Source organism: Motacilla alba, chromosome 3 (assembly GCF_015832195.1).
Source record: "Motacilla alba alba isolate MOTALB_02 chromosome 3, Motacilla_alba_V1.0_pri, whole genome shotgun sequence".
In the NCBI taxonomy this organism is placed as follows: domain Eukaryota; kingdom Metazoa; phylum Chordata; class Aves; order Passeriformes; family Motacillidae; genus Motacilla; species Motacilla alba.
Window position 1 is genome coordinate 43,351,266 of NC_052018.1, and position 15,973 is coordinate 43,367,238.

Here is a 15,973-nt window from a genome sequence, read left to right on the forward strand (position 1 = left end):
GTTGAATTTTCTTCTCCCAGAGGTATAATAAATACAATGAGTTTTAAACAGTGATCTATTATTCCTTGGGTAAAAGTAGAAAAAAACCCAAGATATCACTTCCAGGAGAAAAAGAGATTTTTGTTTATAAAGTAGACACATTCCTATTTAACCTGATAGAACAACTAAGCCAAAACATACTGCAAAACTATGTTACATGAAACGAACTGGAAAAAAAATCCCCCAAAACCACTAAAATACATATCTCCAATTTTCAACAACTTGGCCATTATCAACAACTTTGCCAGTTAACAAAACTGTACCATCTTACAGATGTTTTTTGACTTCACATTTTGCAACGTCAAAAAAATGCATTAATAGTTTCAAAGCTACCACCAGAGTACCTCTTTCTTACCACCTTTCATATTAAAGGTACACCAACTCTAGTCCCCTCCTGCCATGCTGACATAAGCTTGATGAGATAGAATGGAAGCATCTCCTCTACACATTTTCAATCACTCTTTTTAGGCTGTGCCCCAGGTCTAAAATTAAGAGAGCAAATAAGGCTGCTAACAGGTAGTACCCTCATGTGGGCAAACTTCTAATTTTATGCTAGTTGAAAACAGGTTTTAAATAGTTGTTTTGAAACTACAATTTATGTTAAATACATCTTTTTTATATACTGAGAAGCTAAGACTGACCAGACACAAGAATCAACATTCTTGCTTTCTCCAAGAGATAATAAAGAAATTAGGCATCCACTATCTTCACAATTAGACTTGTTTTACCATCTATATTCTTTCACAAATTACTGTATTGCAGGAATCAGTGGAGAATCAGGCTAATACCATGTATTCCTGCTATTGGAACGACACTCTGCCTTATTGAAAATGAGGATTAAGGCTACAAGAATCCAGTGCCAATTGCTCCAACACAAACTGCAATGTCCTTGCAACAAAGGCTGACACCAAGTGGCTGCTCCCAGTGCAGCAGCTGCTGCACCATTCCTGAAGCCAAATGCTTACTGAGCACAGAGAACAGGCTCGGCCAGCCCAACACAAATAATTAATAAGAACACAAAGCAGACATCAGGACCTAGAGACAATGTTATAATAAACTACAGGTCTACCCATGACACTCCTGCTGTTACTCAGAACTGTTTAGTCAGTAACTGCAGGATTCAATTAGACTTGTGTTTATCATATTTTCTAGACAATCATGAAAATCTGGCTGAGTTTTTCCGTATTTCTATTTTTGAATTAATGCTGCAGAGGAATTGGGGGCTTTTCAACCTGCTGCCATTAAAGTAAATTTTAAAAGTAGGTTATTTCCATATACATCAAATGACTTGCAAATGGCTGAACAATCTTCCTGCAGACTTTTACTCTGTCCATTATCTGCATTTTATTTAGAGAAATACAGTGGTACAGACCAGCCTAGCAGGCAGCACACTTTGCAACATTAGCAATTGTTAAACACAAAATTCTAGGTACTTTTCTACTTCCTTGGTATATATACCCAAGACTTAACTTTAGGAATATTTTTAACTTTTAAAAGAAATCCTTCATTTAAATTGATCCTATTTTCCTTCCACAGTTCTGTCAGAAAGAAAAACCTCTAATCTGAACTCTTTTAAAGATTTTTAGTACTATTTCTATAACATGCTAACTTAGAAAAAGAGGAAAGCGTACTGACAACTGCAATCTTTTTTGTATTTTCTCCAAAACAGATATACCATTCATGCTTCCAGTTATTCAGAAAGTCAGTCCAATGGCTTGTACTATACTACCATCTTCTGAATAAACCTGTATACTCACCTTGTTTTCCTGTGTAACAAGTATACTTGCACCCCCTGGCTTCAATGGCACTTCTTCCATTGCTCCAAACACATCAGTCTCAACAGAGAATGTCAGCTCTAAACCAAGATCACTGATATCATTATCTAAAATCCACTGCAAGTTCTTTGCATATTCTGGATCAATAGATGCTACATCCTGATAATTTACAGGTATGCCTAGGAAAAAAAAACAAAACAAAGAGACAAAACTGCTCAAATAAATAGGAAAAAGCAAAAAGGATTCTAACTTAATACATGGTAGAAGATTGCCCTCTAGAGAGAAACCAGAATAATGCAGTAATAGGAAAAGACACAAAGGGATGCACTGTTGCTAACTACAGCAGAACTGCACACACTGTATTTTTAAAATACTACAGAATCAAGTTTCCTCCATATGTTTTTCCTCCTAGTGAAGCAAATGACATACCACTCAGGAAAAACCAATTTGCACCATTTTAGTTCACTAATGGATTTCAGTAAAAGCATCTACTCATTCTAAACACAAAACATTAAATGTTTCCTACAAAGTCTTAAAGTTTTCTACCTAAATTTTAGCAACACAAATACCATATTTCTCTATAACAGTATCTTTTCCCTCAGAGCATTACTTAGGGGATGAGGAGGGAGATAACTTTTCTGTACCCAGAAAACTCTATTACTCTTCAGTGTTCTTCTTTTTAATCATATTTGAAATGAGATCTATTATACAGTTAAAAATCATTATTATAGGAATTTTACATTTCAAACTGAACTTGCAAGTCATTTAGAAACATTAAAAGGAGAGTTGCTAGAAGTCTGAATTTTTTTCAGGTACAGAAAGTGCCTATTTACAAACCCCTTCACAGGCATGGCACTCAAGCACATTTGAGCAAATAGGCCCAGAACAAAGTGACCCTAGTTTATGCAAGAGAGCTACCCTCTTCACAAGAAAGCAGACCTTGATTATTTTAACTCTGGCATGATGGATACTTCAACTCTACCAAGACAGGTACAATATCTGGGAAAAGGGGTAGGGGGTGAGGGTAGCAGCAGGTTTAGGGAAAGGCAAGTTATTGGGAAGTACTGTCCTTGCTTCACCATCTTCCATGCACTGTGCAGTGTCATAAGGGTGCCCATTAGTAGAAGCCTTAGCACACTATGGACTGTGGATGCAGTACCCCAGAGAAACACAAAATTCAAAGGTTAGCAGCCACTGCAAAACATCCAAGTATAAAAAATGTTATAGTATTTCCCTGGAAGAGCTGACAAGAACTGCAATGGTGTGTACACAGCTGTAAGGCATTGTTTTTCAAATAAAATCAAGCAACACGCCAGTTTAAGAGAGGGATAACTTACTAATTAAATATCACTGCCACCTCTCTCAAAATAAAAGAAACTAACAGCTGTCTAGTAGTTTCCAGAGGACTTTCACTTTTGCTAACTAGCAAGCATATGTGCATTTGACACATGAGACGTGGAAATAATGATGTCCCTGAGGGATATATGCAAAATGTGGGAAAAGAAGACCGAAAAGGAATCAGAGACTCCTTTAGAGAAGAAACTCAACAAGTGTGATGATGAGAGTACACTCATAGTCAGCATGTTGTAAGACCAAAGCACTAAGCTCAGTCATTTGGTTGACAGATATTTTACCAATGAACAGAGTCAAGCAGGCAGTTATAAAAAATCCATCAGATTTATCATGAAAAATGTGAATCCCACAAAACACTATCTATCTTTCTCTTGTATACCCTTGAGGCCCCTGTAGTTTGAAGAGAAATCTATCTTAGCATAATTGTGAGAAGCAGGTATGTTCTGTGCAACACAGAACTTCAAAGAGATACTACAGGTAAGTTCTGAGACAAGCTTATAATTATTCAAGGATTTAAGGCCTCCCGTTCAAAATTCACTGACCCAGAAATTAATTTTCACTTTTGTTTATGCCATTTCAAGGACTACTTTCTATCACAGAGTAGAATGTAAGAGTAGATAGGACAATTAAGAATGTATACGCCATCTTTGTAAGCTGAAAGTAGAAGTTAACAGAAAAGTAACTGGAAAACAGCACTAGAGAAACCATCTGCTCCTCCCCTGTTGAAGTAGAAAGCTAATAGATAAGAAGTGTGAGAAAAGTAAACCTAAGAGGTCTTACTAATTTCTGACTGTATTTCTCCCTGTGCTACCTCTGGAATAGAGTGCAGCCTTAATAAACATGCAGACCTACGGAACACTGTTTGGTTTCAAAACACACACACAAAAAAAAATCATGCACACTACATATCTAATATCTTATAAAGCACATTAGTTGTGTGTTAGCTGAGTCATTACATAAGTTAATGATCTTTCCTCACCTACCAGATGTTGTTGCAGGAAGATCTCAACTCACCACAGTGGCAAAAGGTAAAGCATCCACCTGAGTCTCAAAGAAATGTACGAACATTTGTTCATACAGGTTTCAGTTTCTAATTAAGTCACTTCCACATCATGTCTATTGACTAAAAAGAAGAGTTCTTCTCTGAAAGAGATTCATAGTGTTCCTCAGGCACAGAAGGGCTTAGCACACAACTGGTGGTTTCAGTGCCATCAACAAGATGGATATACTTTCACTACAGAAAACAAGGATCTCAGGGCAAGGTGAAAAACCAAAGGAAGTAAAACAGTCTCAGACTGCAAGAGATTTCATACTCCTTTATTTAAGACCTGACAAGAAGCTGAAGGGAATTTCTATGTCTATAACCAGATAACTTGTATTTGACATGAACAAGAGCTAGCAAAAGTAAAACAAATCTGCTCAGGAGCACCCACTGCTGCGCAACTCTAATTCCTTAAACAAGAAGATAGGAGATGTGCAAAGTTCATGGAAAAGGCCTTGGAAAGATTTAAATAAATCACAGTGATTGAGGCAGAAAAAGCAACTACTTTGAGAAGTGGAGGTGTAAGTTTTCCAGTTCTTTGTCTCTGATAAGTAATAAGAAGTGATAAAGAATTGTGAGCATTTTGACCTTAAACAAGTTTAATGTGTATAGACCTCTAGAAGGTTCCAGGATGCCTGTAAAACAGAATGTTGGAATGATAAGACCTTACTAAGACTAGTTAGACCTTATTAACAGAGACTAATGACTGCTGCTGGGTTTGCAATAGTTATTCTAGCAAAGTGGAAAAAAAAAGAAAAAGTAAGCAATAAATCATCTTGTCAATTCAGAAACCAACAACCAAGCTTATCATCACAAGCCAAAACCAGTAAGGAACCCAAAATCATTAGCAGTCATTTCCAAAAGAGGTGACAAGAACAACACTTCACTATTCTCAAGGTAACACTGAGCAGAAAAATAAAGATTTACTTTTTTGTGAATACATCACAAGGAAATTAGCCTGCGAGTGTGATTCATAGCAATGAAAGCAGTGTGGCCAGCAGGTCAAAGGCAATGATTCTGCCCCTCTACCTCACACTCATGAGACCCCATACAGAGCAGCCAGCTGTGGGGCCCTAACATAAGGACACAGACCTGTCGGAGCAAGTCCAGATGAGGCTACAATGATGATCAGATGCCTGGAGCACCTCTCCTATGAAGACTGAAGCCTGAGACAGTTGGACTTGTTTCAGTCTGGAGAAGAGAAAGCTCCAGGGAGACCTTCAAGCAGCCTTCCAGTACCAGAAGGCAGCCTACAAAAGAGCTGGAGAGGGACTTTTTACACAGGCAAGCAGTGACAGGACAAGGGGGAATGGTTTAGATCTGAAAGACAGTAAGTTTAAATTAGCTATTAGGAAGAATTTCTTTACTGTGGGGTGTAGAAACACTGGAACAGGTTGCCCAGAGAAGTTGGGGATGCCCCATTCCTGGAAGTGTTTCAAGACCAAGCTGTACAGGGTTTTGAGCAATCTGGTCTAGAGGAAGGTGTCCCTGCCTAAGGTATCAAAGATCCCTTCAAACCCAAATCACTCATGATTCTTCTACTCATTCTTGATGTGAGTGAGGTTTAGGGCCAAGGTTTACGTCAGTACCAAACTGTGCCATGCAATGATACCTCTACTTTAGAACCACTTTCCTGCATGAAGATCAGTGACTAGGGGAGCCTGAGGAACCATTGCCAACATGGTGCTACAGACTGGCTGTACTCCACTGGCTCTTGCCCAGCATAGTCACTCTTCCGCCACAGAAATCAGTACTGAGGAAGAGGAGTAAAATATGCTCCTCTGTGAAGAAGATCTTGATAAAGATGACTGAGCTTGCACCTTCAATGAACTGCAAATGTTCTCTGAACACTTGCAGAGAAGATAAACAGAAAACTTGAAGATAAGAGTCAATCTGTCCTGGACTCAGCAAACATCACAGGAAGACTGTAGGTAGACAAAACCATGATAGAAAACCATCAAGCTATCTTATACTTCCAAAGATTAGTGACTGAACACCAAGGAAATTCTGCATGCAACAGCAAATAAATTGATGCACTTGAAGGAGTAACAAGAATGCACAGGGAATTACATCTTCTTTCAAGAGAAATTTTTCACGACAATGCAGAAGAGGAGCATCTTGTTCAGCAATCAAGAGGCACAAAGGTTCTTAAAAAAGAGCAGAGAAGAGCCCTAGACCATAGATACTGCCAGCTAACAGAGGTTTTCCTACTAAAAAGTTACATCTCTATAAAAATGTCTGTCCAAACCTCTTGAATACTACAGCAAAAGCATATGAATTAACTTCTCTCATTAAGGAGACAGGATGAACCTGCCTTAGTTCTGAAACCCTGTTTTGGGAAGTAAGTAGTATTAGTTGGAGTAGGTAGACAGGTTTTCAACAGCAGGGCTTCACCTTTTTAAAAACCATTGCACAAGTGAAGAACTTCAGACATGATCAAGAATACCTAATAGATTTTTGCCAGAGTTCACAAACATTCTCAACTTTATCTGAAGTTAACTAGGGAACAATTATTTTCATTTCTCAAGAATGACACTATCCAGAAGAGTAAATGCATTTCACAACTGTGATGCAAAGAATTGCTGTGACTCTGATGTACATAAAAGACTACCAAGACACTAATTTCCAAGGCTTTTCCATTTTTAACACACACAAAAGTAAAAAAGGAAAACATTTACTACCAGCCAACTGTTATGACTAATAAGCAGGATTTTAATAAAACCATACCAAGAATATGTTTGTAGAATGACCTTGTGAAGTAGATGTTCACCAGCTGCCTGTGATTCAGAGCCAGCCCCAGGATCTGGCCTGCAAAACGGAAGTAGTTCAAATGATCTGGATTTACAGAAGAATTGCTGTTTGGCTGGAATGTTGTTCCTACAAAACAAAAATATTATCATGTTCCATTACTTTTTTTTTTTTTTAATTAGCTTTTATTTATCAAATACTCTAAACATCTGAAAACACTGCAAGAGTTTTATCTTGGGGTTTTGAAAGTCTGTTTAGGGTTTTTCATTTACACAAAAAAGATGTCAGAAAGAAATGTCTTAGAATGTAACGACATCTTATTACAATGGTACTGCTTATCCACTCTCCTAAGCACTGTTCTAAAATAATTATCATCAACAAAAATATAATTACCAACTGTTAAATTTGGTCCTCCATCTTACTATATTGCTATATACATGTTTTACTCACTCTAATGGGCTTTGCTTCTGTCAACTTGTGAACATGCTCAAAGGAAGGATGAGAATATATCTACTTCTTCTCATATGTCTCCAGCTAGATGCAGGCAAGAGACAGTCCAGTCCTAGCCTCCTTGGAGAAGACTACTTCAAAAAGGCAGACCTGAACCTCTCCTTTTAGGTTTCATGAAATAATCTATGCCTCTATATAGATTTTTTGGATTATAAAAATGCTTTGATAAAAAATGGTGCCCTAAACTTAGGGAAAAAAAGAAAAAAAAAAAAGGGCAGAGACATACCATCAGCTGACTGGGTAAATAAGGCATAATCTGGGTTAACTATTTCACTGGATAAGATATCAAACCATTCACGCACCACACCCTGTCCCTGCATGTCAAGAGAATAAAACATATTAGTACACAAAACTTTCACTCAACAGTTATGCTGAGCAACCACATATTTCTTTTCAAGTAATTTTAAAGTAGGATTTAGCTCAAAACCACACTTGTGAATGAGATTAATATTTCCATATGAAAATGCCATAAAAGAAAACCATGCACTTTTACTCACCATGCCTTCTTCTCCATGAAATCTCACAGCAATCCCCTGCTTTAATTTTGCACAGTTTGCTTTAGACACAACTTCACAGCTACTCCTAAAAATAGAATCTAAATACAAAATACCAATTAATTTTTAATTTTCATTCATTATCTTTCAAAGACACACTAATTCCATTTAGAATACAATACCTCTGTGAACCAAAAGTATGTCATTTTCATTGACAGGCCTGTGCACCATGTCTGAATCCGGCTGCCCAGCGTGCAGATGTTCATAGAACCATTCACAGCGATCTTTAAATGGCTACAAAACAAGGTGCAAACCATATTATATACGTGCATTCCCCTAAATAATTTCTCTCCCATAAGCAAACGGTTATGTATAGTTCTCAATTAATTTTCGAGATGTGCAGAGTCACCCCAGTATGCTATACAGTATTTTGGGAAGAAGAAAGGACTGGACGTGCGCTTGAGTGCTTGCAGAAAGACTGGACCACCAGCTATCCAGAAATAGCTATTTAAGTTTTTCACAGAAGAGAAAAACAGCACACAACTCCATACAGGTTAGAGGAGAGGATGAAGGAACTTAGATAAGAAATAAGTCACTGGCTTCTGTAAAACTACTGATAATCAACCACAGCTGAGCACAGAAGCACAAGTGATATGAACCAGCCCTATTTCAGTATCATTCATTGCCAACACAAAACAGCCCAAAGGAACCAGAAACCTTACAACGCAATTCCTAGGTGAGAAGGTTCCAATTTGTTTGACTCAGTGTTTGTATTGACATTTTGCAGCTCTTTTGAGACAGATATGGCACAAGTATGGCCTTTCTCATCCCCTGCAATACACAGCATGGACATGAGTTGATCTAACAAACAGGGTATCAGTTCTCGGGGTCTCCTCATTACTCATAGGTAGTGAGTTTCAAAAACACATATTTCAATGAAAGATTGAATAAACAATACACCTACACATGTCCCAAAAACAAAACTGCACTAATAAAAGCAACCTATCTTTAAAAATAAAAGCACAGTATGGTTCACATCTTAGGAAATAAAGCTGTTGGAATAGACAACAAGACAACATGATGTTTCATTAAAGGAGCTGCCACTAACTATGACCAAATCAAGTAATAGTGATGTATTTATCCTCTGGTTTGTCTCAAAATATAAGCCATTTAGAGGAAAGTAAAGCATTTTAAAGTTCAATCTATTAGATATGCACAAGTAGATTTACAAACAGAAATTTCACTCTTTAACTGAAAGCAGGACTTGTAAGACACATGCAACATTGGTTATCTCAAATGGACTCACCCATGTATTTTAGAGAATTATGAATACAGAAATCTAGCTGCCATGTGTGTTTAATATGATCTTTCCACATTACAGATTCAGAAGCACTAGAGGCCATGTTTAGTTCTTTCATCATCCCCAAATGGAAATTCTTTAAATATTATTTTTTTTAATAAACACCCTTTGCATATTCACAGAAGTTGTAACTAAGCACCTCCTAATATTTACCTGAGCTTTTATGATGTGCATAAATCTGGACATTAGTTCAGGACACTCCAGAAGAAAATGAAAGTGATCAAAAATTATTTTGGGATTTCTGAAAGAAAAATAGGTTAGAAGCCTGTTAGAGACTTAATAATAATGCTTCACCATGAAAAAAGTCTGCATAAAGAAACAATGCAATTAATCATATAGACAAGTTTCAAGAGATTCTTCTATTTTATCACTTTTTCCTAACTCTTGTTCCCAAACAACTTATACTACCTCATCTGTTAAACACGGAAGGATTAGAAGCAGCTCCCCACACAGAAGAAAGGTTATAAACCCAGCAGTCCAAGAGAAACTCTGGAAACAGCCAACTGTACAAAGATGGTTCAGACTCCTTTAAGTCATCACACATTTGAGGAGGAATGAAAGTTTTCATCTACCTTAAAAGGGAAGGCCTTATTTGGAACAAATATAAGGAAAGAATCCATTCACCAAATTATTCTGCTGCTCTGTGAAATAGAGTTTGTTCACGAATCTTACAAATAGGTCACTTAAATATGCAGAAGAATTCATTTAAGTCTGAGCTCTGAATCATTAATCTACACTGTTGAGTTCAGCAAGACCACTAAATTGCACATTGCTCATATATCACAGCAATGATCTAAAAATACAACTTAGCAAGAAGAAAAAATGAATTATTGCTGGGAAGAACAGAGGGGTGGATTACAAGGTCCATATTTGTTGAAGCTTACCGGTTAACAAAACACTTAAGGACATCATCATGTTTACAAACAAATTCTATAAAACGAGGTGATGTCATCCTGTTCAAAAATCATAAGATGTTTTTGGTTAGTGCAATCGAAACTAATTTGAATTACATAGCTTGTTGGGTTTGGTTTTTTTTAATAAATTCTACACAAATAGACACTGATGCTATTTAACTAGTCACCATGAAACTAAATATTCAACAGCATTAAGATCTCATAACAAATTAAGAGAAAAGGCAAAAATGTCAATAACGAATCATCTTCCAAAACATCCACAGAGAACTATGCCCCAAACAAATATTACTGGCAAATTTGAAAGCTTTTATTCAACTCAGTTTGGCAAAAAAAGAAAAACCCTTATGGTGATTAGGAATAACCAAGAGTTGACATGTAGTAGGACCCTTGCTTCTAGATTCCTCAGGGAGCTTGTAATACCATTATACTTGCCTAATCTTCTAGTCATGAGGGCCAAAGTCATAAATATAATCCGTAACAATCTTGGACAGACTAGAACCTCAGTTACCAGTGGTCACACTTGTTTCCTTTTTAAACCAGACCTCAATGATTTTAGGCTTACCTAAGCTGAACTGCATGTTCCACACAAATCTACATGTTTGTCAACCTGGGACAGGATTCCAAGTGAGCATTACTTTGAGACTGAACTCTCCTTGTTATATATCAAGTAGCCAAGTAAGTTTTGCCCCAGCCATCATTTTCATACACAAAGATAACTCTTTTTTTTTCTTCTGAGCTTATAGCTCTTCTTGTTGGATAATCACACTAAATTCAGGGTTAATTTCACATTAAGAACCAACAGCAAATACAGCTAAGCTTCAAAATATCAGAATCCTACTACCTACAAGTATACTCCATGATTACAAAGAGTTATTAGACATTCAATACAAAATGTGCCTCAGTGCAGCTACATTCATAGGCAGCAGCACTATGGAAAACTTGCAAAAAAATAAAGCATTCAAATAACTGAACTAGTGAAAACATTAAACAGTATAGCTTTGACTAGCACAAATACAATGTGGTCAGTGTCAACATTCTTCCAAGAACATAAGTACGATTTTAAAATGGTAATAGTTTGGGTAAAAAAAATGAATCACCTCCTTACCCCTGCGGCATCTGACAGGAGCAGCACATATAGAAGGCTTGAATGACAGCACTTAGCCTGTTTGCTGTCATGGAGATAACATCCTGACAATCAGCACAAGCTTCCTGCTTCCCAGCAACATCATATGTTTTTAACTCGACAGCATCAGTGGACAGCTCTTTTCTTCCCTCAGCTCCTGCAGTGGCAAAAGAAGGCGCAGAAGTAGCATCTTGGTGATCTGGGCCTTTTTGCTTCAATAAAATAGAAGTAATGTTGGCAGAGTCCCTTTTGTTTTTCATCAGCTCTGTGGCTATCAGAACAAGCCATTCATCCAGAGAATGCCAGAGCAGTTCCAGTGGCTGCAATAAACACATGAAAAAATAGACAAAAAGAAACATGCTGACATTAGATAATATTAATAATGTGATAATCCTCTTAAGGAAAATAAATATCATGCACATTTTAAAGCTTCAAATGATCCTTTAGAAGTCATGTTAGAGATGAGAGGCAAATACTCATTAAAAAATTCTGCACTTGTAGCCAAACAGCACAAAGAGAAAATTTCATATAGAAGGATAATCAAGCAGCAGATGGAAGAAAGAAAAACTCATTTAGAAAGAACTACAGAAGAGCTATAGAACTGAACTGTATGACAAAGTTTGCCTTCACACAGCACACTACTGCCTAACCACTGCAGCCAAGCAGGGAAACAGGAATACACAGGTTGAGTTTCTAGAGTAAGAGTGTGCCAGTTCTTTAGTAAGAACCTGGTCAAAAGAGCTTCTTCTACCAAGAAGATAGAGGAAATCCCAGACAACACCACACAGATTCAGGTTCATGTCTAGTAAGAATGTGCTCTCTGCACAATGTGAGCTCATACAGCTCATTTGAATAGTACCTCAGATGTTTCAGAGTAAGGGTCACTAACATCTAGCTTTATGAAATAGAAATAAGTATCAGCAGAATCCCATATCAAATTATAAGGCTATACATTTAATTTTACTTCAACAATACCACCTGCTAAAACCCAATATAATTGAAATCCAGTACAATTCCCTCATTACACATTTACTCTAAGCTGCAGGCCTACTATGGAGGAGAAAAAGGGATAAGACCTGATGCTTTCTCATGAACATAAAAAAAATTCACAAGGGCTAACTGTGTTGTCCCTTAATGGTGTTTAATGGCTTGTTTCACAACCCACAGTCTAGCGAGCATAGGGATATGAATCCTACAGGGAAGTTAATCAACTCAAGTACTTCATAGCATTCCAAAAGCAAGAGTGAACTTCTACATGGATTCCTTTTTCCATATGTTACTGTTGCATCAATGTTTTTCATCAGTGAAAACATTCAAATACTTAGCAAACACTGAGAGTTATGTTCTCATATTCTCAGGTTGCTTTTGAAAATAAAGAGCTGCTCACAGTATTTGTACACTGTCTGGAGCACTGTCAGTTGCACCTCATAGGTGACATGCTCTCAACATACAATAAATTACTGCTCATAAGAACTCTGTATTAAAAGATTCTGCTGAAATTCATGATTTTAAAACTTACCCCTATGCTTCCATTTTTTCTCAACAGAAGTGTAGGGGGAATAGGCGGAAGCCAGCCTGATCTCTAACACTGGTAGGCTTTGCTCAATACTTTGTATGTGACTCACTTAATGCTTGTGCTCCTAGTGACCACACATTTCTCTAGACGGTGATCTGAATACCTCCAGCACAGGTAGCATTTTCTACATAAATGTGTGCCATAAAGGATCAAGTTATCATCCTCCCAAGACACATCTGACAGACTTTTACCACAAAACATAATGTAAAGAAACTTTCTAATGGAAAATAGGATTAATTGAATACACAGAAGAATTAAAATGCAGATGTACTCTCAACCTATCACTCAGGAGAAACTAGGTAGTTATTTACTAGAATACTAAAATCTAGTTTTTTTCCCTCAAACTTGTCAATATTTAGCTTGCCAGACACCATATTCCCCCAATATCTTGTGTTTTATCTTTTATTTCCAGCAGATTTAGCACACCTTTCAGAACTTTTCCACACAATTTGTTTTTCCAAAGGTAGTTCTTCACAGCTTCTGATCACAAACTCATTTAAAAGTCCAGTCAAGCACAGCAGCTTTAACATTTAATTTTCTTTCTTTCTAGTCCAACTTCAGGATATAAAACACTTCTAAATATTGTTCATCACCTCTAGATCCATGACTGCCAGCATTTTATGTTGTCATCCATGACCAGACCTTTTCAAGTGGCATACGGACATATTCAATCAAACAGCTAGCAATGTTTTTTTTAAAACTACTAGTCAGCATTCTTCAGTTAATTCTTACCATGAACCTCATATTAAACAAAGACCTCCACTTAACCTTCAGTTGTCATATTTCACAGTGCAGAAAAGTTTCTCTAGGATTATACAGCTGAGTCTGATGGAGTATCAAGCTTTTACAGCTGCACACCTTACCTCCCAAATGCAAGAATTTACCTATGCATTGCCTTCCTCTTTACTCATCTAGAAAGCAAGACCAGTAACCAAATCCATATTCAACTGCAACACTGAAGCAAAATCTTTTGGCAGATGTCAGATAGCTTTTTAAGACACAGGGTGCAGATCACTAATCCATGAAGTGACTTTGTCACAGCAGAGAAGTAACCTCAATTCTAGAAAAGAACAGTATCTGAAACAAGGAAAAAACATTAAGCACTTCCCAACCTTGTTCAATCACAGAGAAATTTTGCAGCAAATTTCCCTAATATGCGATCACAGTGAACAGCAATTGGAAGAGCAATACATGGAAAAGTAACAAGTGTAAACCTGGTAAAAATTACTACTCAAAGTTTCTCATGGGTAAGAGCTCATTTGAGTTGGCAGCTTGTTTCAAGCTTGGGAGACAAAATTCAATGATTCTCTTGCATCTTTCAGGATCAGTACGAGAATGTGTTATTAGCTAGTGCTTCCACTTTAAAACATCTGGATATGCTGAATCCCATAGAGGGAATTCCACGAAAGCAAAGATAGCCCTGTGATTTGCTTGACCTCATCAAGCAATAACATTCCTCTGTAGGCTCAGATCAAGAATATTCAGATTTTTAATCCCTTCCCAGCTACATTACAGTGACAACTCTTAAAAATATGTTCAATCAGTACATTGATACAGAAAAATTTAATGAGGCATTACAAAAAGTCAGGTCTTTTTTATCTCCTCCGAAAAGGTGAAAAAGACCATCAAAGTCACATTTTCAAAGGAAGGCCAAAAAAACAAAAGGAAAGGTAGGACTAAGAGAAAACTGGAAGTCATCCAATTCACTCAGCACTGTATCTAATCTCCCATTATCTGTCTACTGTAAATTCTGGGAAGAACAGACTAAACCAACCACAACTGTAGATAAACCTAGAACTGCCAGACCTGTGTGCCCATTCCCAAACAACAATAAGTTCTCATCAGCACTTTTATATTTCTGAGTTTGAAATTTAAATCAATCTTTAAAATACTACAGACATAACAGTGGCCCGACAATAGGGTTGCCCCACTCATAAAACTTTCAAATAAATTACAATAATTGCAATAATAATTTTTAAAACATCCTGAAATTTTTGTTTTGTTAGGTAATGCAACAGTAGTATACATTTTGCTTATTTATTTAAAACATACACGTTGTTTTTACACAAGTGTCAAAGAGTTACTGATATTTTCTGGGACAACTGTGGCAGTTGTTAAATGTAAGTCCACTGCACAAGACTTAATTGCACAGTAATTTAAGAAAATTCTTTCATCATACAAAGTCATTTGGGCATGCAGATAAGTGATTTTACTGATATACCACTTCCTCTGCAAATTGCAGCTTAATGGTTTTTTTTTTATTTCATACTGACTTCTGAAATTACGTAGAGTTGAAAAGCAGAAAACCTTCCTTTTTTCCTTTTTGGGCTTGGTAGCAGAATACCTCACTGGAGACAGTTCTTGCATGAAGTCTGTTTAACATCTGCTTGTTATTTAATCTGGTATACTTGGAGCAATTGTCATTAAAACTGTTAGAAAGTGCTGCCTTTAATAAAATAATTCTTGTGATTTGGGTAGTTTGTTTTTTAAAAACAGAATTCTGGTTAAACCCACATTATTGCCCTATTTTGATCAGTTCTAAAGGACAATTATTACACTGCACACTGTACAATGCATTACATTTTGTACAGACTCAAAATGTACAGACTCATTACATTTTGTTCAGACTCCAGCACTAGTTTTATATTCATTACATAAATCAATTTATTCTTAAAACTATTGTGCTACCAGAAGAACATTTGTGCTTGCATGTTTTTTTAACAGTCTAATGCTTTTCTTCTTTCCAAGAGAAGAAATTTAAACAAAAACTCAGATACTTCACTAAATAAACCAGAATTAAGAGTATCATTTTCCACAATCTTATCAATATAGGTCTGTCTTAAAACCCCTTAGAAGTAACCTGATGAACATATATCATCAAATAATTGCAGTAATTTCAAAATACTGATTTGACAACACAGCGGAAGAAATGTAAAAGAAAGAAAAATCCTCAATTACTGGCACCTAAATTTCTTGGTATGAGCTGTGATGTGTAAGAGTATGGAGCAAGATGGGAGAAGAAAAATTACCCTGCAGTTC

At 36.7% G+C, this 15,973-nt stretch overlaps 1 protein-coding gene across 4 annotated transcripts in view; it reads right to left on the reverse strand.

The window, feature by feature from the left end:
• HACE1 (HECT domain and ankyrin repeat containing E3 ubiquitin protein ligase 1) overlaps positions 1-15,973 on the reverse strand; it is a 54,701-nt gene that overhangs the window by 16,771 nt on the left and 21,957 nt on the right. For all 4 annotated transcript variants that reach the window (XM_038132023.1, XM_038132022.1, XM_038132020.1 and 1 more), the window contains 8 exons: positions 11,341-11,678; positions 10,206-10,274; positions 9,475-9,562; positions 8,144-8,255; positions 7,965-8,062; positions 7,694-7,781; positions 6,937-7,086; positions 1,797-1,993 (listed from right to left, as the gene is read on the reverse strand). In XM_038132023.1, the coding sequence (XP_037987951.1) occupies positions 1,797-1,993; positions 6,937-7,086; positions 7,694-7,781; positions 7,965-8,062; positions 8,144-8,255; positions 9,475-9,562; positions 10,206-10,274; positions 11,341-11,678 (1,140 nt within the window). The remainder of the gene's footprint in view (positions 1-1,796; positions 1,994-6,936; positions 7,087-7,693; positions 7,782-7,964; positions 8,063-8,143; positions 8,256-9,474; positions 9,563-10,205; positions 10,275-11,340; positions 11,679-15,973) is intronic.